General features: G+C 45.4%; 1 protein-coding gene across 1 annotated transcript in view; it reads left to right on the forward strand.

Annotated features, from left to right (window-relative positions):
• CYP4F22 (cytochrome P450 family 4 subfamily F member 22) overlaps positions 1 to 20,970 on the forward strand; it is a 143,486-nt gene extending 122,516 nt beyond the window's left edge. Inside the window, exons 11-13 of the mRNA XM_075336096.1 lie at positions 2,404 to 2,468; positions 2,575 to 2,657; positions 18,377 to 20,970. Of these exons, the coding sequence (XP_075192211.1) occupies positions 2,404 to 2,468; positions 2,575 to 2,657; positions 18,377 to 18,548 (320 nt within the window). The 3' untranslated portion in view covers positions 18,549 to 20,970. The remainder of the gene's footprint in view (positions 1 to 2,403; positions 2,469 to 2,574; positions 2,658 to 18,376) is intronic.
• Positions 20,971 to 22,710: the final 1,740 nt, after the last annotated feature.

Raw genomic sequence — 22,710 nt, forward strand, 5'->3', positions numbered from 1 at the left:
GCTTTTGTTGTACTGCACTTAGAAGTCTGATCTTCTCTTGTTCCTGCGCCCCCAAGTGAAAGCTTGACAGCACCATTTTCCTGAAGCTTGCCAGGAGGTTAAGGCCCCGTCACACTAAGCAACATCGCTAGCAACATCGCTGCTAACGAACAACTTTTGTGACGTTGCTAGCGATGTTGCTGTGTGTGACATCCAGCAACAACCTGGCCCCTGCTGTGAAGTCGTTGGTTGTTGCTGAATGTCCTGGGCCATTTTTTAGTTGTTGCTGTCCTGCTGTGAAGCACAGATCGCTGTGTGTGACAGCGAGACAGCAACAACTAAATGTGCAGGCAGCAGGAGCCGGCTTCTGCGGAGGCTGGTAACCACAGTAAACATCGGGTAACCAAGAAGCCCTGTCCTTGGTTACCCGATATTTACCTTTGTTACCAGCCTCCGCCGCTCTCACTGTCAGTGCCGGCTCCTGCTCTGTGCACATGTAGCTGCAGGACACATCGGGTTAATTAACCCGATGTGTGCTGTAGCTAGGAGAGCAGGGAGCCAGCGCTAAGCATTGTGCGCTGCTCCCTGCTCTGTGCACATTTAGCTGCAGTACACATTGGGTAATTAACCCGATGTGTGCTGTAACTAGGAGAGCAAGGAGCCAGCGCTAAGCATTGTGCGCTGCTCCCTGCTCTGTGCACATTTAGCTGCAGTACACATCGGGTAATTAACCCGATGTGTGCTGTAACTAGGAGAGCAAGGAGCCAGCGCTAAGCATTGTGCGCTGCTCCCTGCTCTGTGCACATTTAGCTGCAGCACACATCGGGTAATTAACCCGATGTGTGCTGTAACTAGGAGAGCAGGGAGCCAGCGCTCAGTGTGCGCTGCTCCCTGTTCTCTGCACGTGTAGCTCCGTGCGCTGGTAACCAAGGTAAATATCGGGTTGGTTACCCAATATTTACCTTAGTTACCAAGCGCAGCATCTTCCACGCGGCGCTGGGGGCTGGTCACTGGTTGCTGGTGAGCTCACCAGCAACTCGTGTAGCGACGCTCCAGCGATCCCTGCCAGGTCAGGTTGCTGGTGGGATCGCTGGAGCGTCGCAGTGTGACATCTCACCAGCAACCTCCTAGCAACTTACCAGCGATCCCTATCGTTGTTGGGATCGCTGGTAAGTTGCTTAGTGTGACTGGACCTTTACTCTGCGCATGCGCCGCCAAGGTGCCATTTTACTAAAGCCTGCAATCAGATCATTTTCTGCAAGCTCCGCCCACGACTAAGGACAGAGCTGGTGCAGAATTTAAAACAGCATGAAAATACTTGCACCAGAGACACTGAGGGGTTTATACTGATGACAGGTGCTCTTTAAGGAAAAACACTGATTTTCACACCACTTTTTTAGCTTTAGTTTAGGGTTTTTTAATTTGCTAAAATTACAGGGCTAAATGCGCTTGGAAGCACAGTGGGATCTGCCACACATGTCCGGATGTCCACTATGAGCATATAGATATCGCAGACAGAAAGCTTGCATATTATATCACAAATGAGAAAAAAGGTTATCACGTCATTGTCACACAAGTGATGGGGAGAACCGCATCTATGGCCTATATACCATAGGCAGTGATCTCTAAGGTCTGGACGAAGCCAGAAGTCCTGTCCTGTAGTTAAGAGGCTAATAATGTGATGCTCGTCGACGGAAAGTATAGGATTGGATGGCAAGCATCGATGCAGCCAGAGAGGTGAACAACTAGGCATTATTTGTTCAATTTTTTTAACATCTTACATTCGAAACTAGGAGTCGTACATACAAGTGTCTCTCAATAAATTAGAATATCATCAAAAAGTGAATTTATTTCAGTAATTCAATACAAAACGGAAACACATTTATTATATAAAGTCATTACAAACAGTGTGATTTATTTCAAGTGTTTATTTCTGTTAATATTGATGATTATGTCTTACAGCCAATGAAAACCCAAAAGTCATAATCTCAGAATATTAGAATAATTACCACAAAACACCTGCAAAGGCTTCCTAAGGGTTTAAAATGGTCCCTTAGTCTGGTTCAGTAGTCTACACAATCATGGGAAAAACTGGTGACTTGGCAGATGTCAAGAAGGCAGTCATTGAAACACTCCACAAGGAGTGTAAACCACAAAAGGTCATTTTTAAAGAATCTGGCTGATCATAGAGCGCTGTATCCAAGCATATTAATGAAAAGTTGAGTGGAAGGAAAAAGTGTGGTAGAAAAAGGTGCAAAAGCAACCGGGATAACCGCAGCCTTGATAGAAATGTTAAGAAAAGGCCGTTGATAAGCTGGGGACTGCATGCATATATAGATTATTAAATAATTTTATGCATTCATATACGGTAACATAGATATATTTTTAACTCACTAACTACGTGATAATGCTTAATTTTTTCAGGAAACATCAGCCTGATAAGTATTTATGGAACCCACCATAACCCCACTGTTTGGCCAAATCCAGAGGTATAAAATGTTGTTTGTTTTTTACCATGTATATTTTTTCTTCTACTCAAAAAACCTACAAGAAGTGTGGCTTTTTCTTTTTTTTTCATTATTTATTTTTTTACAGGTCTATGATCCATATCGGTTTGATCCGAACTCCACCCGGGAGAGGTCTTCACTTGCATTTGTACCTTTCTCTGCTGGGCCGAGGTAAGGATTAACCTGTTCGCTACCGGGTCATGTTCCATTTTTGCGGTTTCATTTTTGCCTCTTCTTCTTCCAAGAGCCTTAAAGAGAACCTGCCGGTATAGGGTTAAGTAGTATTACAATGCTGCCTAACACTAAAGGCTGCTTTATACGCAGCGACATCGCTAGCGATTGCATCCGCCCCCGTTGTTTGTGCATCACGGGCAAATCGCTGCCCGTCGCGAACAATGTCACAGGTACGCGTCACACGAACTTACCTTCCTAACGACGTCACTGTGACCGGCAAGCAACCTGTTTTCTAAGGGGGCGGTTCGTGCAGCCTCACAGCGACGTCACACAGCAGGCCACCAATAGAAGCGGAGGGGCGGAGAGCAGCCGCATGAAAGTCACACCCACCTCGTTGCCGGAGGACACAGGAACGCTGTTGTTCGTCGTTCCTGGGGTGTCACACGTAGCGATGTGTGCTGCCTCAGGAACGGCAAACAACCTGCGTCCCAAACTAGCAACGACATTTGGGAAATGGACGACGTGTCAACAATCAACGATTTGGTGAGTATTTTGGATTGTTAGCGGTCACTCGTAGGTGTCACACGCAACGACGTCGCTAACAAGGCCGGATGTGCGTCACGAATTCCGTGACTCCAGCGACATCTCGTTAGCGATGTTGTTGTCTGTAACAGGGCCTTAAGCATAGCTATTGAGAGAAATTAAACTTATATCCACCTGGGAGCCACCAATAAGAATAACCAACATCAATAAAAATGTCACCTTGCCATGCGACAACATTTTACACAGCTATATCACTGGAAAAATGAAAATATTAGGGTCTTGGAAGCACACCCTGACATTTGATTGACAGTCAGCTCTACCATGCATCTGTGCAGAGCAAGCTGTCAATCAAAATGCTAGGGCGTACTATAATGAGCAATGAATATAGCTGTGCTGTGCTCATTTTTAGGTAGATACCACGTTTTTGTTGCTATTTTATGCGCTGTTGTGGCGACTAAACAAATGCAGTCCTGGTGTTTCTCTTACATTGTTTACCAATCAGATTAATTCATTTGATATTTGATAGATTTAACTTTTACAAGTGCAATGAAACCACATACTGTATGGTTTTGTTTTACAAGTTTATTTTGAATGGGAATTACTAATTTTTTTATTTTTTTTTCTTTTTTACTTTATTTTTAGTCCTCTAAAGCCTGCTTTACACGTTGCAATGTATCTTACTATGTGTCGGCGGGGTTACGTCTTAAGTGACGCACATCCGGCATCGTAAGGTATATTGCAGTGTGTGACAGGTAGGTGCGATTGCGATTGAACGGTAAAACGTTCATCGCATACACATCGTACCTTTCTCTAGAATTGCACGTCAGATTGTTCATCGTACCCGGGGTAGCACACATCGCAGTATGTGACACCCCGGGAACGATGAACAGATCTTACCTGCGTCCTGCGGCTACCGGCCAGCAATGCGGAAGGAAGGAGGTGGGCAGGATGTTTACGACCCGCTCAGCTCCACCCCTCCGCTTCTATTGGCTGGCTGCCGCGTGACGTCGCTGTGACGCCGAACGTCCCTCCCACTCCAGGAAGTGGACGTTCGCTGCCTACAGCGAGGTCGTATGGACGGGTAAGTACGTGTTACATAGTTACATAGTTACTTAGGTTGAAAAAAGACCTAGGTCCATCTAGTTCAACCTTCCTCCACCAGTTCTACATTTGGTCACTAAGTCATTTATAACCAACAATGTTGTGTGTAGTGAGGAAATCATCCAGCTCTTTTTTAAAAGCTGTTATAGTATCAGCCATTACTACCTCTTGTGGTAGGGCATTCCACAGTCTGACTACTCTAACTGTAAAGAACCCTTTCCTATTTAGCTGTCGGAATCGCTTTTCTCCCACTCGCAGTGTATGCCCCCTGGTCCTTAGTATTGTCTTTGGAAGAAATAAGTCATGTGCCAGTCCTTTATATTGACTACACATGTATTTATACATATAAATGAGATCTCCTCTGAGATGTCTTTTTTCTAAGCTAAACATATCTAACTTTTTCAACCTCTCATCATATGGGAGGCCTTCCATTCCTTCTAATAGTCTAGTTGCCCGCCTTTGAACTGCCTCTAACTTCTGAATGTCCTTTTTAAAATGTGGAGCCCAAAACTGGTTCCCATATTCCAGATGTGGCCTTACAAGTGATTTATAGAGGGGTAACAATACGTTGGGATCACGGGATCTAATCTCTCTTTTTATACACCCTAGAATCTTGTTTGCTTTTGCAGCTGCTGCTTCACATTGAGTGCTGCTGCTCAGCTTATTTGTAATAAGAATACCCAAGTCCTTCTCCTGTTCTGTAGGCCCGAGTTTACTTCCATTTAATGTATATGCAGCTACAGGATTACTCCGTTCTAGGTGCATTACTTTACATTTATCAACATTAAATCTCATTTGCCAAGTATCTGCCCATTCTGACATCTTATCCAGATCTTTTTGTAATATTGTACTATCAAGGTCAGTTTTTAATATCCTACATAGTTTGGTGTCATCAGCAAAGACTGACACTTTACTATCAATCTCATACACAAGGTCATTAATAAAGAGATTAAAAAGAATCGGTCCTAGCACAGATCCCTGCGGTACCCCACTGCTGACTGCAGCCCATTTAGAGAATGTACCATTTATGACTACTCTTTGTTTCCTATTTTTTAGCCAATTCCTTACCCAGTTGCATATAGTTTCCCCTAGTTCTTGCTTCTGGAGCTTTAATATAAGGCTATTGTGTGGTACAGTATCAAATGCCTTTGCAAAGTCCAAATAAATCACATCAGCTGCATTACCAATATCCAGGTTTGCACTTACCCCCTCATAGAACCCTAACAGGTTGGTTAGACACGACTTATCTTTCATGAATCCATGCTGTTTGTCAGTTATTATATTATTTTCTGCAATATATTTTTGCATGTCATCCCTTAAAATGCCCTCAAAAACTTTGCATACTACTGATGTCAGACTTACTGGACGGTAGTTGCCTGGATCTACCCTCTTACCTTTCTTAAATATCGGTACCACATCAGCAATCCTCCAATCCTGAGGCACCAACCCTGTTACAAGCGAGTCTAAAAAGATGAGATACAGTGGTCTGTCGATAATGGAGCTCAATTCCCTCAATATTCGTGGATGAATGCCATCTGGCCTGGGGATTTGTCAATGTTTAGTTTACTTAGATGTAGGCGTACTTCTTCTTGTGTTAAATGAATTATATCGGGTGGTGACCTTTGATTTTTCTCTTGTTGAATGATCCCTGGTACAGTCAGTTCCTTGGTGAACACAGCTGAGAAATGACTATTTAATATCTCAGTCTTTTGTTTGTCCTCTATAACTAACTTGTTATTATATTTTAAGGGGCCAATACTATCCTTTGTTTTCCTTTTGGCATTAATGTATTTATAAAAGATTTTGGGATTTATTTTAATGTCATTGGCGATTTTTGTTTCAGTAGCTAGTTTTGCTTGTTTGATTTCTTTTTTGCATTTCCTATTGATATCTTTATACTCCTGAAATGCTATTTCTGTATTCTCAGCCTTTAAGATTTTAAACACCCTTTGTTTTTGTTTTATTATACTTTGTACAGTCTTATTTATCCATATTGGTTTCTTTTTATTCCTGGACATTTTATTACCAGAGGGTATAAGCTTTTTACAGGACTCTAGCAGTATAACTTTAAACTTACCCCATTTATGTTCGGTATCGCCAGTTACCATGACTTTGTCCCAATCTACACCTTTAAGCTCTTCCCTTAATTTGTTGAAATCAGCTTTCCTAAAATTCCAGGTTTTTGCATTTCCCCTTTGAAATGTTCTATTGAATATTACTTTAAAGCTTACCATATTATGATCGCTGGTGCCCAAGTGCTCACGGATCTGTAGGTCTGAAATGGTATCCGGTCTATTTGACAGGACCAGATCTAGCAAATTATCTCCCCTGGTCGATTCATCTACCATATGAGAGAGGAAATTGTCTTGAATGGTAGATACGAATTTACAGCTTTTAGCAGAACCAGAAGATTCTATGTCCCACTGAATGTCTGGATAGTTGAAATCCCCCATAATAAGAACCCGATTATTATTATTAGCTGCCTTTTCAATTTGTTCGAGCATTTCACCCTCTATTTGTTCAGGTATGTGAGGAGGCTTATAGCAAACTCCAATTAGCATTTTTCCATTATTCCCATCCCCATGTACATTTACCCATACTGACTCCACATTGTTGCAGTTCCCCCCAATGTCATCATTCAACACAGGTTTTAGGTTAGATTTGATAAATATACACACCCCACCACCTTTTTTGTCTTTCTTGTCCTTCCTAAATGTAGTACAACCCTGTATGTTTGTCACCCAGTCATGGCTTTCATCCAGCCAGGTTTCCGTAATGCCCACCACATCATAATCCATGGTTGACATAAGAGTCTCTAATTCATTCATTTTGTTTGCAAGACTTCTTGCATTTGCCAGTAGACATTTAATACTATTAGCACCTTTATTACTCCTAGCCTCCCTACGTTCCTTGCATGTCCCTGTGTGACGGGGGTTAATCGTTTGTGCGGCACATTCAACAAATTGAACGTGCCGCACATACGATGGGGGGGGTTACGATCGCATACGATATCGTATGCTGGATCGTAACGTGTAAAGCAGGCTTAAGGGGAGTTGAAGCTGCAATAGTGTGATCGCTTATACTATAGACTGCAAAATCACAGTATTGCACTATATAGAAAAGTCACAGTCTTCTAGGAATAACAGTCACAAAATGGGTTTCACAGAAGTCCAGTCATGGCAGTAATAGGGGCTTTCAGCAGACCAGCAGCTGCCATGTCATCTCAATAGTACCCAACAATTATGGTGCATGGAGGACAGTGGGTATGTAGAATGATGCGCTTTAAATTCCTCTGTTAGTGATTGACAATGGCATTAAAGGAGTGAATAGCAGCGGGTGGAACTCAGGGCCTCATATCAGCATACCACACTGAACACCTATGACAGAAACTTTGTGAACAAGGCCTATCTGGCCGAAACGTTAGAGTGATCTTAAATATATGCCATTACATTTTGTTCCCTGTGGTTCTGTGAGAAATTTATATTGAAACATCACAAATGTTGCAAGCATCCTGAGTCCCATATTTTTCTGACTATACTGGGGGGGTTTTACCCAACAACGGGCACCTAAACCTCCCATAGTGTGCACACCATTGCCTCAATATACTCACTGCGGTTAGAGGCAGATGTTGGCTGTGTAACACAGCAAATAAGAGAACAGGAGATAAAGGACACAACTGTTGCAAAGTATAAAAAGAATTTTAACCGAATTTCTTTTACAATCTTCTCTTATACAAAGAGCATTTCATTGATGACATTATAATCAAAACAGTCCCGCCCACCCCTCCCCCCGCTCTGTGTGCGACCAGAAGCAACTTAAAATGGTAACTTATGTAATTGGTATGTGTCCATTGAGCAGTTCAAGAAGGTACCAAGAGGTCTGTCCAAACTGAGATTTAACTCTATCCTTAAGCACTGTAGCCAAGTTAGGTATAAATAAAGACCATGTTTCAAAGAAACGCTTAGTCAACTTCTCCTTATTCGACAGTGCATCCAGCCAGTCCATTTTGAATATGAACATTAGTTTTGTTTGGATAAACGCTAGAGAGGGTGCTTCAGGATTTACCCAGAGATGTAGGATACTTTTCCTAGTGGCCGAGGCCCAAATAGTTAACATTGCCCTGGTACCTCTCGGAAGACTTTGTTGAGCCTCCTCCAACATGTTAAAAATCGCCCACTGTGGTGTCAGAGCAAACTGAATATTGTATGTGTTTTGTAAGACTGAGTGAACGCTTCTCCATACTCCCTGTATCTGAACACAGTCCCATAAGTGGTGAAACAGGTCAGTGTCTCTTATGCCACATTTAGAACAAGAGTATAAGGCATTTGTGTCCATTTTTGATTGAATTTTTGGAGTAATATATGCTCTATGTAGAATCATCAAGGCCATATCTGTGTAGCTACTGGATGACAGAAATTTACGTTGCAACAGCGTGGCTTGTAAAAAATCCTTTACCTCGAACTCTGGCATGTCTACCTTCCATTTTGCTGGACCTGTTGTTTTCCCCTCCCATGTCCAAACTGTACGCAACATTGAATAAACCTGACTAGTCGAGGACGCCTGGCTTCTTGCCCTCCTAAGAAAGTTTTAGAGAGAGTTTATGGTAATTGCACTTATACCCTTTTACTAGTGAATCCTCATTCCCTAAATGCAGCAATGCTGTTAACGAGACTTGTGAACATAGCTGTTGTTCCAATTGTACATTGGCAAAGTGAGATACTCCTCGCACCCAGTCCATCACATATCTAAAATTTGCTGCTAGATTATATCTGCCCAGATCTGGAAGATTTATGCCCCCTGCCCCTTTTGGTAATTGAAGCTTGATTAAGCTGATCCTAGTACGCCCCTTGTGCCCCCAAATGAATTTTCCAAAGGATGAATTTAGTAGCTTAATATCTGATTTGCGTAGAAGCAACGGGAGAGTCTGAAATAAGAACATTATTTTGGGGAATGCTACCATTTTAATTAAGTGACATCGGCCCGAAAAGGATATTTTCAGATGTTTCCAAGATTGGAGTAGATGTATTAATGAATTTATAAGAGGCTTATAATTAATTTGATATAGTAACAAGGGGTTTGCTGGGAGCTGAATCCCCAAATATTTAATGGACCTGGTACACCACTGGAAGGGAAATAAGTTGTTATCAATTTTACCCGATTTGTACATTGCCAATGCATCAGTTTTTTTGTAATTTACCCTGAAGCCTGAGGCCTTTCCAAAATTATTCAATGTGTTCATTATCTCTGGAATCGCTTGAGAGGGATTGGCAATAAACAATAAAATATCATCGGCAAAAGCCAAAAGTTTAATTGTTGTCCCACCGACTCTCATGCCCTGAAATATTGCTAAATTATGTAGGGTCCTCAACATTGGGTCCAGAGCCAAATTAAACAATAAAGGTGACAAGGGACACCCCTGCCTCGTTCCCCTCTGTACCTCAAATGGCTCAGAGAATGTATTATTTATAGATAATCTGGATTTGGGGTCTGTGTATATCATCTTGACTGCTTCGCAAAACCAGGATCCCGCCTGGCGACATGCCAAAAGATTATGTAAATAGGCCCAAGAGACCCTGTCAAAGGCCTTGTCCGCATCAAGGCTAACTACTATATGTTTGGTACATCTATGCTTCCTACTATAAGAGATAGCCCCAATAGCCGTCCTGATGTTATAGGTGATGGATTTCCCGTGCACGAATCCCGTTTGGAAGGGCAGAATAAGATCTGGAATCACTTGTTGTAATCTACCAGCTAGTATTTTAGTAAAGATTTTAAAATCAGAGTTGAGTAATGAGATGGGTCTGTATCCCTCCACCTTTAGTGGGTCTTTTCCTGGCTTAGGTAATACTATAATGTTTGCCTCATTGAACCTGTCGGGAATTATTCTATCTGTGACTATCTTATTATACACTGCACATAGATGAGGACCGATAGAGGCTCCCAAGATCTTATAATATTCGTTACTAAATCCGTCGGGCCCTGGGCTTTTGGCTAGTTTAAGAGTGCCAATAGTTTTTACTATTTCTGAAATATTTATAGGGGCGTTTAGTACTACTCTTTGTTCCTCTGTCAAGATGGGTGCTACGGTACCATGGATAAAATCAGCTTCCCCGTCAACCTCCCTCGGTTCCGCCTCATACAGCGAGCCAAAGAATTCCCTGAACTCCTCCACTATTTCCTCATCTTTTGTTACCATGGTACCATCTTTCTTTTTAATTTTGTGGATTCTAGTGGTGGTTCTAAAGGGTTTGGTTAAAGAAGCTAGTAATTTCCCAGGTTTGTTGCCCCATTTAAAGTATTTATGTTTCTGGTAGTCCAGGTTACTAAGTGCCATCTCATGGGCCAAGGTGTCCGCCGCCTCCTTGGCCTCTAAGAAATGTTGTTTTGTTGCATCCGTGTTGTTATTTTTAAAATCTTTATATGCCTGCGTGAGAAGTTTTTGTGCTGATATAGTTTGTTCCAGGAGCTTTTTTCTCTTATGGCTGACATATGATATTATCTGACCTCTTACTACTGCCTTGGAGGCAGCCCAATACAAACCAGCGTCCCCACTATGCTCGTGATTATCCTTCTCATAAAAGCTCCAGTAGTTTTGTAAAGAAGCTTTGAAATCCTCAGATTGATATAAATATGAAGGAAACCTCCACCTTCTTTCCCGTAGTATTGTGGTAGATAATAACAAATTAAAAGTAACCGGTGCATGATCCGAAATACAGATGTCTAGGATGTTGGAGGAAAGTAAATGTGGTGTCAGTGCTGTTCTTAGTAGCCAATAGTCAATCCGTGTATGTAAGTCATGGACATGTGAATAAAATGTATAATCTTTATCTATTGGGTGCTGCATGCGCCATGTGTCTATTAGTCCCAATTGATTGACGAGATATTGCAAACCACTATGGAGCGCCAATAGAGGAAATGGCTGGGGACTTGACCTGTCTAAAATTCCATCATGAGCCTCATTGAAATCTCCGCCTACAATTAAATTAGTCATATCCCAACCTGTGATACTTTCGATCAATCTGGCTCTGAACTGTGGATCAGGAATATTTGGTGCATATATGTTTGCTAAGTTGTAGATAGTGCCCTCTATCTTCACTTTCACCAATAATAATCTCCCCATAGGGTCCTCTGAAACCTCCAGAACTTCATGACTAATATGCTTATTGATCAATATAGCTACCCCTCTTTGTTTTCTCGTAAATGACGCTTCTGCGCATACGGCATATTTTCTGCTGTGAAGAAATGGGTGATTGCCCTTCATCCAGTGTGTTTCCTGTCAGAAGACAATATGGCAATTTAAACGATGTAGATAATTTAAAACTTTTTTCCTCTTAATAGGAGAGTTTAACCCGTTAACATTCCAGGAGCACCAATACAGCGATTTAATCGTGGACACATTTGTGCTCTCTGTGTTAGTCATTTATCCTATTCCAGAAGGAGGAATTAATTGTAAAATTATAAACAACCTATTTGGGTTCCCTCGTCCATCCCAGCGAGTAAACGCGACAACCCATATGAGAGCTAAACTAAAGGTGCGCACGCAGAGCCCCCTAACCCCTTCCCATCTAAACAAAAACCTTAATCTAATGGCAATGTCACCTGCCTCTCTGGCAGTCCTGACACTGAAAAAAAAAGGAAAAACAGAATGAACATCAGAACTGTAGCACAGTGAGGTCTCCGATTTAAGTGTCTATGTTGAGTGCTGGCGAAGCTCCATTTTCCTGAAGAAGGTAATTTAAAGCCAACTTAGGCTCTTCAAAAGTCCAATTCTTTCCCCCTGTAGTGAAGCGTAGAACAGCAGGATACAGTAGACTGAAGCGAATATTTTTTTCCGCCAATAGTTTGCATACTGGATTAAAGGCTTTGCGTCTTGTTGTCAAGGCTGCTGAGTAATCTTGGAACAAAAGCAGTTTAGAGTTATTGTAGGTAAGTGAGCGATTTTTTTCTAAATGCTGTCAGTAATCTAATCTTGTCTTGGAAGTCCAGGACCTTAAAAATTACTTGTCTGGGTCTGACCTCTCCATCATTTCGAGGGGTTTCAATAGCAATTGGCCCCGACTTTAGATCCAATTTCAAAGATCCTGGTGGCCATTCTGAAGTGAGTTTCAGTAGATCAGCTTGCCGAACCGATTCAGGGACGCCCACCAACCTTAAATTATTGCGTCTGGACCTGTTTTCAAGATCATCTACCTTGTCCAGCAATACAGCAATGTCCTTATTCCTGCTCTCCAGCATCTCTGAAATTTCCTTTACAGAGTCCTCCATGTCAGAGACCCTCTGCTCCACATCTGTTAGCCTTGAACCCTGGGCATTAACTTGGGTGACTATAATGTCTAATGAAGACTGGAAGGCTGCCAGCCGCCCATCAATCACCGGCATCAAGAGATCCGTAATGGCCTTAGCAGTGGCCTGGGGTGGGTCTGTAGTTGCCTCAGGGGAAGCCCCTGGTGATGGGGGTGCATTTTGGTTTCGTCTTTGCGGTCTAATTCCTTTACTTGGTTGTGTGGCATTGCTCTTACCCACAAATTTATCCATAGTAAGAACTGTAAATATGTAGCTTCTTTAGAGACTGTGGTGACGTCACAATAACATAAGCTTAATTACATCTGTGTGGTAAACTTGGCTGTTTCACAATTATTTCCACGCTGTGTATGAGAGTGTATAGATGTTACTTGAAAAACACCAGTCAGAAGGGCAGGAGGCAGGCCAGGTGACTGATCCCACTTCTTTTTGTTTTTCACCCTCTACTATACTGTCAGTGCTGGTGAAGTGGTGAGGTAGGGGTTAATCAAGTTGAGCTGTGATGCACTTCAGGCTTATCTGCCTCTGTTTACTGTTGCAGATTACAGGCCTTGTGCAGCAGCCATGTAAGATGAGACCTGCAGGGATGTATCTGCCCCCACCTCAGCCCCCTGTTTATCTCCTGACCTGCTGAATGTCTCCAGGGGCTCTCAGCTCCCCCCTCACTCACAGTATCTCAGACGTTGGGCCTGTCCACGGAGCTCTGTGTGACAGTGTAACGGGGTGCCAGGGGCGCCTCTGGGCTTGTAGTCGTGGCCCCTTCTGTCAGGCTTACCCCTGGCTCCGCCGTCACTATCGGGACGGGAGATGTCTTGGTGGGGCAGAGTGTGGTGGTGCAGATGTCGTCCGACGTATAAACACTCTCCAGGCATGGTTCGATGCAAATAAAAGACATTCTTTATTTCACAACTCTTTCCAAAAACCGGCAGTTACAGATGACTTCACGTTCTTTTCTTAGCTGGGGAAAGCCTGCCCTGACGTCTCCTCCAGTGGGGATGTGCCCGGCTACTCTACTTCACCTGGCTCCCACTTATGGCTACCCACAGCCCGGACCCACACCGGGACTGCTTCGCACTATGAGGTTCTGCCCGCTCCTTTTCTCTCCGGCTTCCCTGTTCTTCCAGCTCCCTTCTTTCTTTCTTTCTTTCTTTCTGCCCACTCAGCTCCACACTCTGCCCCTGGCTGTTTCTTCTCTCCCGTCCCGGACACAACTGCCTTCAGCACACACTTCCTTTCCCCCTAAGCTGCCGGCTCCTCCTCCCTCCTCTACAGTTTCTATGGGGACAGCATTAACCACTTCAGAGAAAACCTGTGCTTCCTTGTAAGGGGTCTGCCCACCCCTTACATACCTCCCCTCTTTAAGCCTAAGCCTCCCGGCAAGGCACAAATCTAAAATCACATTTTAAAACTAAACAAAGTCATTTTAATGAAACTGCGAACATGTTCACCTGAGGGCACCCGCAAGGGCACACCAGTCCAGCGCCCGGAGTTCCTCCTGGAAGCTCCCGGTCTTAGTCGTGCCCGGAGGCCGTCGGCAGGCACTCCCGGTCTTAGTGGAGTTTCTGCCCGGAGGCTTTTGCAGCACTCCCGGTCTTGGTCGTTTAAACAAGAGAACCACGACACTGAAACAGCACTTTTCCCTTTCGGCAACGCGGAGGAGCCCCTGGCTCAGTCCAGCCGCAGACTCCCTCCGAACTTAACATAACTTCTGCCGGTCAAACAACAACACCGGTCTTCACACGAGCCGATCAGGACGCTTTACGCTGGAGGCCAGGCTCGCTTCCACTCGGCCCTCTGTGCCTGAATGTAGTCGGACAGGGACTGCCCGGGCTGTCGACGTAACCTCCGAAAAGGTTCAGGAGCAACGGCGGCCTTGGATGTCGCGATCTCTTCATTCCCCGGCAGGGGTGATGGGGTCGCTCTCCGGGGTGGCTGAGGCACGTCCAGAACAATCACCGGGTGGTTGGTTATGCTCTGGTTGACGGCCAGCACCGCCGGGGTCTCTCTTCCCGGGCCAGGAGTCGGTCCGGGCATCATCTCCGGAGCCACCGCTAGGGTACGTCGGGGGTGAGAGGCTTCAGCCAGCACCGGTCTTGCCTGGGTCCGCCGCCGGCTTTGATGTTCCTCCCACTCTATCTCCTGTTGCCATTGAGCGGCTTCTCGTGGGGTCGGCATTCTGGTCACGCCGACCGCGAAGAGGCCGCGGCTTCCCGCCTCAGGTAGGAACTGGACTTTTTCGTCCGGATAGAGTGTGTGGAGGCGCTGTGGCAGACCTTCCACATCCAAATGGACCCGGTTGTAAAAGTAGTCGTCTCCGGTTGCCTCTTCCCGGATAAAGCCGTAGCCTTCTTGTTGATTGAATTTTACCACTATACCAGTGGTAAACTGTAGCGCCAGCTCTTCGCCTCGGGGACCGGCCATCATCTCCCGGGCAATGGTCTCTGCAAGCAGCCGCTCCCGGACGGGGTCTGGTACCGGAGACGGAGGCCTTGAGTGAGGTATGGTAGACGGCTGGACGGGGTCCCAGAAAAAACCCCAGGGATCTTGTTCCAGCTTCCGGGCGATTTCTTCTGCCGGAGCCTGCACGGGGACGGCTGGCACTGCGGCCGCAGGCAGGGGTGTCTCCAGGACGGGATAGGAGATCCCCAGGGGCCGATTCCCCACTGGTAACTGGGTGGCGTAGGTCGCCCGTACCTCGGTAGAAGTGCCTCCCGTCGCAGCGTCCCAGGTGGTTAGCCAGGTCACCTTAGCCGGACGTTCTGATCCTCCTGACGCGGCCGGGATATCGAGAGGGGACACTTCTGCAGCATGTTTAGGACGCCCTCGGCCCAGGTTAGCGAGGGCCATAGCGGTCACTATTTCCTGCTGTTGTCCGAGGTCTCCATCTCGTGAGCTTGCGGCGTCTCTAGTAATGGCGGCGGGGTCAGTGGAGAAGGAAGTGGAGGCGGGCTTATTTTTCCCGCTCTTGAGCAGACTCCACCCCCAGTCTCCCACATCATAACGACCCCTCCGCGGCGGTTCTTCTATTCCTTCCAAACACCGCCCACTGTACATGTTCTTCTGCGTGCCCTGGGACTGGCACCTCCCCTCTTTGGGCGGAGTACTCCGAACTTCTTTTTCGGCACCGGCCAGCCCCAGGCTCTTCTTTTGGCGCCAACTTTTCGCGCCCTTTCTTCGTCTTCACCGACGACGGCCATCTTGCCGCCATCTTGTGCCCGGTCCAACGCTGCAGGCTCTGTATCTTCTTCCCACCAGAGGACTGGAAATCTTTTCTCATAGTCCGGATCCTGTGCCCCAGGCACCACTTGATCTCCGGCTTCTTGGGTCCCTGGCAGGAAATTCGCATCCTGCTGAGTACGCCACATGTAACGGGGTGCCAGGGGCGCCTCTGGGCTTGCAGTCGTGGCCCCTTCTGTCAGGCTTACCCCTGGCTCCGCCGTCACTATCGGGACGGGAGATGTCTTGGTGGGGCAGAGTGTGGTGGTGCAGATGTCGTCCGACGTATAAACACTCTCCAGGCATGGTTCGATGCAAATAAAAGACATTCTTTATTTCACAACTCTTTCCAAAAACCGGCAGTTACAGATGACTTCACGTTCTTTTCTTAGCTGGGGAAAGCCTGCCCTGACGTCTCCTCCAGTGGGGATGTGCCCGGCTACTCTACTTCACCTGGCTCCCACTTATGGCTTCCCACAGCCCGGACCCACACCGGGACTGCTTCGCACTATGAGGTTCCGCCCGCTCCTTTTCTCTCCGGCTTCCCTGTTCTTCCAGCTCCCTTCTTTCTTTCTTTCTTTCTTTCTGCCCACTCAGCTCCACACTCTGCCCCTGGCTGTTTCTTCTCTCCCGTCCCGGACACAACTGCCTTCAGCACACACTTCCTTTCCCCCTAAGCTGCCGGCTCCTCCTCCCTCCTCTACAGTTTCTATGGGGACAGCATTAACCACTTCAGAGAAAACCTGTGCTTCCTTGTAAGGGGTCTGCCCACCCCTTACAACAGGTAAACACAGCGTGTAGTCCTGTTTGCTGAGCTTGCTGCTGCTCAGTGTTTCACTATTTCTTCTGTGGCAGGGAGGGGAGTGTGTGAGAGTTCACTGAAAACTATGGCTGCCGCTGGAAGCACTTCAGTCCCCTTCCCTGTCTCCTTCTGGATGTCAGTGCCCGATATTTAACCCCTCTCTTACCAGATCCCGGGTGCTTTCCGTTTGCAGTGGCACAGCTGCAGGGGGAGCAGGGAGGATGGGCAGCGTTCCTCTGTGCAGCACAGCCCACAGCCTGCAGCCTGGTGCTTTGTGTCAGAGCACTCCTTTCTTTGTGGTGCAGCATACACCTTTCACCTCCGGAGTATCAGGAGAGCCGGGCCTGATGTGCGCCCCTTGTCCTGGCCTTATCCCTGCAGCCTTGAGATGTTAGGATGGGCCTGGATAACGTTTTTATCCTAGGCTGCTGCAGGAGCTCATGATAAAAGCAGCTACCTCGTAGCTCCGCCCCTGGGTTCCTCCTCATCAAAAGCATTTTTATTAATTCAAGTGACTAGAAGTGAGATAAAGACTGCTGGCAACTTAGACAGAATATAAAGCATGTTCAATACTTGTGGATAAGTATACAGTGATGACATATATCATGCAGCAATAACATAGGCACAATGGCCGCGGAAGGAAGGAGGTGGAAGGGATGTTTACGTCCCGCTCAGCTCCGCCCCTCTGCTTCTATTGGCCGGCTGTCGCATGACGTCGATGTGACACCGAACATCCCTCCCACTCCAGGAAGTGGACGTTCGCCGCCCACATCGAGGTCGTATGGACGGGTAAGTATGTGTGACTGGGGTTAATCGTATGTGCGGCACATTCAACAAATTGAACGTGCCGCACATACGATGGGGGCGTTGCAAATCGCATACGATATCGTATGCGAAATTGCAACGTGTAAAGCAGGCTTTATCCACATGTATTGAGCATGCTGTGTATTCTGTGTGCTGTGTCTATGTTGCCAGTAGTTGTGCTGTGCTACTCTTTATCTTACTTCTATTCACTTGAATTAATAAAATGTTTTTGATATTTTGCAACAGTTGTCCACTTTTTCTCCTGTTCTCTTATGAATCTCTTATGTAGGAGTTGCTGCATCTTTAGGGATCACTACTTGTGCTTCTTTTGGGTACTATATATATCCTGTCTATATAGATTTTGTTGTAGTAACACAGCCAGTGTGTGCCAGGGAAGATGCAAACTTAGCTGCCTTCACTGTGGTTAGAGGCAGATGCTGGCTGTGTAACACAACCAGTGTCTGCCAGGGAAAATGCAAACTCAGCTGCTTTCGCTGTGGATAGAGGCAGATGCTGGCTGTGTAACACAGCCAGTGTTTGCCAGGGAAGACGCAAACTCAGCTGGCTTCACTGTGGTTAGAGGCAGATGCTGGCTGTGTAACACAGCCTGTATCTGCCAGGGAAGATGCAAAATCAGCTGCCTTCGCTGTGGTTAGAGGTAAATGCTGGCTGTGCAACACAGCCAGTGTGTGCCAGGAAAGATGGAAACTCAGCTCTTGAGCTTGTATCAAATATGGGGAGATATAATGTGTTACTATGTCCTATGCCAAGAAGGAGTTAAATAGTAACAAACAATGTTGCTATAAAAAATCAGACTTAAAATATTTGCAGTTTTAGTCAAGGAATAAGTGTGTTTGGTTTGCAATTATGTTTCAATGATATTTTTGATTGAAACATTATAATTGTTTTCTATTTTTATTAACTTAGCATATGTTTTTTGAACTTATAGGAATTGTATTGGACAAAATTTTGCCATGGCGGAAATGAAAGTGGTGCTTGCTCTCACACTTCTCAACTTCAAGGTGACCTTGGATCCCGATAAGTCAGTCCGCAGGATGCCAGAGCTGATCTTAAGAGCAGAGGGTGGGCTGTGGCTTCAAGTGGAAGCTCTAAAATCCTAACTGTACATCAGAAGATGGAGGTCGTGGAGTAGCCTTCTACACTGTAACAAGCACAGTCACACGATTATTAACTTGCAGTCAACTTTATTTTCTAGAATCATCCGCCATCTTCACACAATTATAGCAGATTTATTGTAGGCAGAACTTAAAGGGGAATACAATGTATTGGGGGGATCTGCTTTGTATGTTGGTTAATTTTTTTATGCAGTCAGTATGTGAAAGTCAAGTCTTGGCTACATATTTGTTTCATGTCATATTATCTGACCTTTCTAATTTTTGGCACGTCATGAGACTTCATTCCACACCCATAATGATGTCATATTGACATTTTGCTTTTAGACCTCACCCCAAAGGTATGGTGTTTTAAAAGATCATCAAATGTCATTCGGAGAGACAATTGAAAGTGAGAAGGATGCTTCTAATGAGAACTTTTACCAAATTTATAGAAACTAAGTAAATTTCTCTTTGGTAACAAATAGTTAATTTCTGTCATTAATACTATACTCTAAATTCTAGAGTTAATACATATTCAATATTTCTCGACACATCACCTCATATACAGTATGTGTGGTAGAGATGGGTGAATAAGTTCACAGGACCCTGGCCAGTACTAAATGGTGCTGGGCAGGAGCCTTGTGAACTTCCTTTTACCGGCTTGTATCCACCGTTTCTCCTTTGATTAGCCAGTTTGGCATGATGTCGTATGTGCATCATGCCACAGTGATGAGAACACACTAGGCCGGCTATTCAAAAGAGAAGCCAGGGATGCGCTGGCAAGGAAGCAGTTTATGGGGCTCTTATCCAGTGGCTATGGTAATCCACCTGGATCCTGCAAATTATTTGCTCATCTCTATTGTATGGGTGCCATCAGATCGGGTTGACCTTGATGAAGAGTCTAAGGGGTACTTCTCAAATAGCGAGATCGCTGCTGAGTCACAGATTTTGTGACGTACCAGTGACCTCATCAGCGATCTCGCTGTGTGTTACTCTAAGAAGCGACCTGCACACTGCTGTGGTTCATTTTTTGCTTGTTGCTCTCCCGCTGTGAAGCACACATCGCTGTGTTTGACAGCGAAAGAGCAACGATCTGAATGTGCATGGAGCAGGGAGCCGTCTTCTGTGGACACTGGTAACCAAGGTACACATCGGGTAACCAAGCAAAGGCTTTGCTTGGTTACCCGATATTTACCTTGGTTACCAGCGTCCGCGGCTTCTAGAAGCCGGCTCCCTGCACACGTAGCTAAGGTACACATCGGGTAACTATAAGCAAAGCGCTTTGCTTAGTAACCTGATGTGTACTATGGTTACCAAGCACAGCGTCTTTACACGGGTCGCTGGTGGCTGGTGGCTGATCTCTGATCCCTGTGGAGAGCTGCCTGATTGACAGCTCACCAGTGACCGTGTAGCGACGCTCCAGCGATCCCTGCCAGGTCAGATCGCTGGTGGGATCGCTGGAGCGTCGCTTAAGTGTGACGGTACCCTAAGTGTAGTTGTCTTTTTAGCAAACTGTTTTCCTAAGAGATTAATCCACCTCCCCCTTTCTCAATCTATAAAAATAAAATGTATGTTCTGCCAAGATAAATGCTTATTCTAACTGGGATATATGAACCAACAGTGCCTTGCAAAAGTATTCACTGCCGTTGGCATTTTTCCTATTTTGCTACCTCACAACCTGTAATTTCACTGTTTGTTTTGATGGTTTCTTCAGTACATGTAAAAAAACATGCCTACAGCTGTGAACATTTGTTTTTATTTTTATTTTAAAGGAAACAACAAATAGTACTTAATGACTGAACACTTCAGTGTGCATAACTATTCACCCCCTATAGGCAGTACTTTGTAGAGCCTCCTTTTGCAGCAATTACAGCTGCATGTCACTTTAGATAAATCTCCATGAGCTTTCCACATCTTGCCACTGGGATTTTTGCCCATACCTCAAGACAAAACTGCTGCAGCTCCTTCAAGTTAGATAGTTTCCTCTGGTGAACAGCAATCTTCAAGTCTGATCACATATTCTCAATTGGATTACTGTCTGGGCTTTGATTAGGCCACTCCAATACATTTACACATTTCCCCTTAAACCACTTTAGTGTTGCTTTAGCAGTATGCTTTGAATCATTGTCTAAAGGTACCGTCACACTAAGCGACGCTCCAGCGATCCCACCAGCAACCTGACCTGGCAGGGATTGCTGGAGCGTCACTACACGGGTTGCTGGTGAGCTGTCACACAGGCAGATCTCACCAGCAACCAGTGACCAGCCCCCAGCCAGCAGCGACGCGTGGAAGCATGCTGCACTTGGTAACCAACCCGATATTTACCTTGGTTACCAGCGCACACCGCTTAGCGCTGGCTCCCTGCACACCTAGCCACAGTACACATCGGGTTAATTACCCGATATGTACTCTGCTACGTGTGCAGGCAGCAGGGAGCCGGCTTCTGCGGACGCTGGTAACCACGGTAAACATCGGGTAACCAAGAAGACCTTCCCTTGGTTACCCGATATTTACCTTCCTTACCAGCGTCCGCTGCTCTCACAATGCCAGTGCCGGCTCCCTGTTCCCTGCACTTCTAGCCACAGTACACATCGGGTTAATTACCCGATGTGTACTCCAGCTACGTGTGCAGAGAGTAGGGAGCCGGCACTGACAGTGTGAGAGCGGCGGACGCTGGTAACGAAGGTAAATATCAGGTAACCAAGGGAAGGGCTTCTTGGTTACTCGATGTTTACCGTGGTTACCAGCGTCCGCAGAAGCCGGCTCCCTGCTGCCTGAACATTCAGTTGTTGCTCTCTCGCTGTCACACACAGCGATGTGTGCTTCAGAGCAGGAGAGCAACAACTAAAAAATGGTCCAGGACATTCAGCAACAACCAGCGACTTCACAGCAGGAGCCAGGTTGTTGCTGGATGTCACACACAGCGACATCACTAGCAACATCACTGCTACGTCACAAAAGTCGTGCCTTAGCAGCGATGTTGCTAGCGATGTTGCTTAGTGAGACGTGGCCTTTAGAGGGTGAACCTACAGTCCCAGTCTCAAATCATTGAGGGACTGAAACAGGTTTTGCTGAAGAATATCCCAGTATTTTGGACCATCTTCTCTGTCCCTTCAGTCAAAAATCTTGGTGCTGCCACAACCATGTTTCATTTTGGGGATGGTGTTCTTGGGGTGATGAGCTGTGTTGGTTTGGCACCAGGCATAGCGTTAACTTTGGTGGCCAAAAAGTTCATTTTTTTTTCTCATCTGACCACATCATCTTCCTCCATACATTTGGGAAGGCTCTCATATGTCTCTAGCAAACTCAAAATGAGCCTTCCAATTTTTGGCGGTAATAAAAGGCTTTTTTTCTGGCCATTCTTCTATAAAGGCTGGCTCTGTGGAGTGTTCGGCTTATTGTGGTCATATGGACAAATACTCCAGTCTCTGCTTGACAATTCTGCAGCTCCTTCAGGGTTACCTTTGGTCTCCATGATGCCTATCTCACTAATGCCGTCCTTACCCAGGCTGAGAGTTATGGTGGGCAGGTTTGTTGTAGCTCCGGGGAATGAACAGAGGCTGGGATATTTCTTTAGATCCCAACCCTGACTTGTACCATACTTCTCAAAAACCTTGTCCCTGACTTGTTTGGAGATCTCCTTGGTCTTCATGGTGTTGATTGGTTAGTGGTGCTTCTTGCTTAATGGTGTTGCGACCTCTTTGGCCCTTCAGAAAAGGTGTATATATACTGAAAGAACATGGGACATTCAGATTGCACACAGGTGGACTTCCTTCCACTAAGCATGTGACTGCTCAAGCTAATTGCTTGCACCAGAAATTTTTAGGAGCTTCATAGCAAAAGCGGTGAATACATATGCACATGGCAATTTTTATTTTTTTTAACCCATAAATTCAATTTCTGCCTATAGTTTTCACATTTAACTTCCCCAACTTAGACTATTTAGTGCTTGAAGCATCATACCAAAATCGTATTACATTACAACCTGTGTGTAAATATTTTTGTAACAAAATAGGTAAAAAACCAAGGGGGTGAATACTTTCGCAAGGCACTGTACATTTTCATTATCACAAGACATTCTACTTCACAAAAATAATTATCCGCTTTCAGACCAGTCACATACTGTATATGCAACTAGTGCAGACAGGTTTCCAGCCATCTACAGAAA

This window comes from Anomaloglossus baeobatrachus, chromosome 2, assembly GCF_048569485.1.
Source record: "Anomaloglossus baeobatrachus isolate aAnoBae1 chromosome 2, aAnoBae1.hap1, whole genome shotgun sequence".
In the NCBI taxonomy this organism is placed as follows: domain Eukaryota; kingdom Metazoa; phylum Chordata; class Amphibia; order Anura; family Aromobatidae; genus Anomaloglossus; species Anomaloglossus baeobatrachus.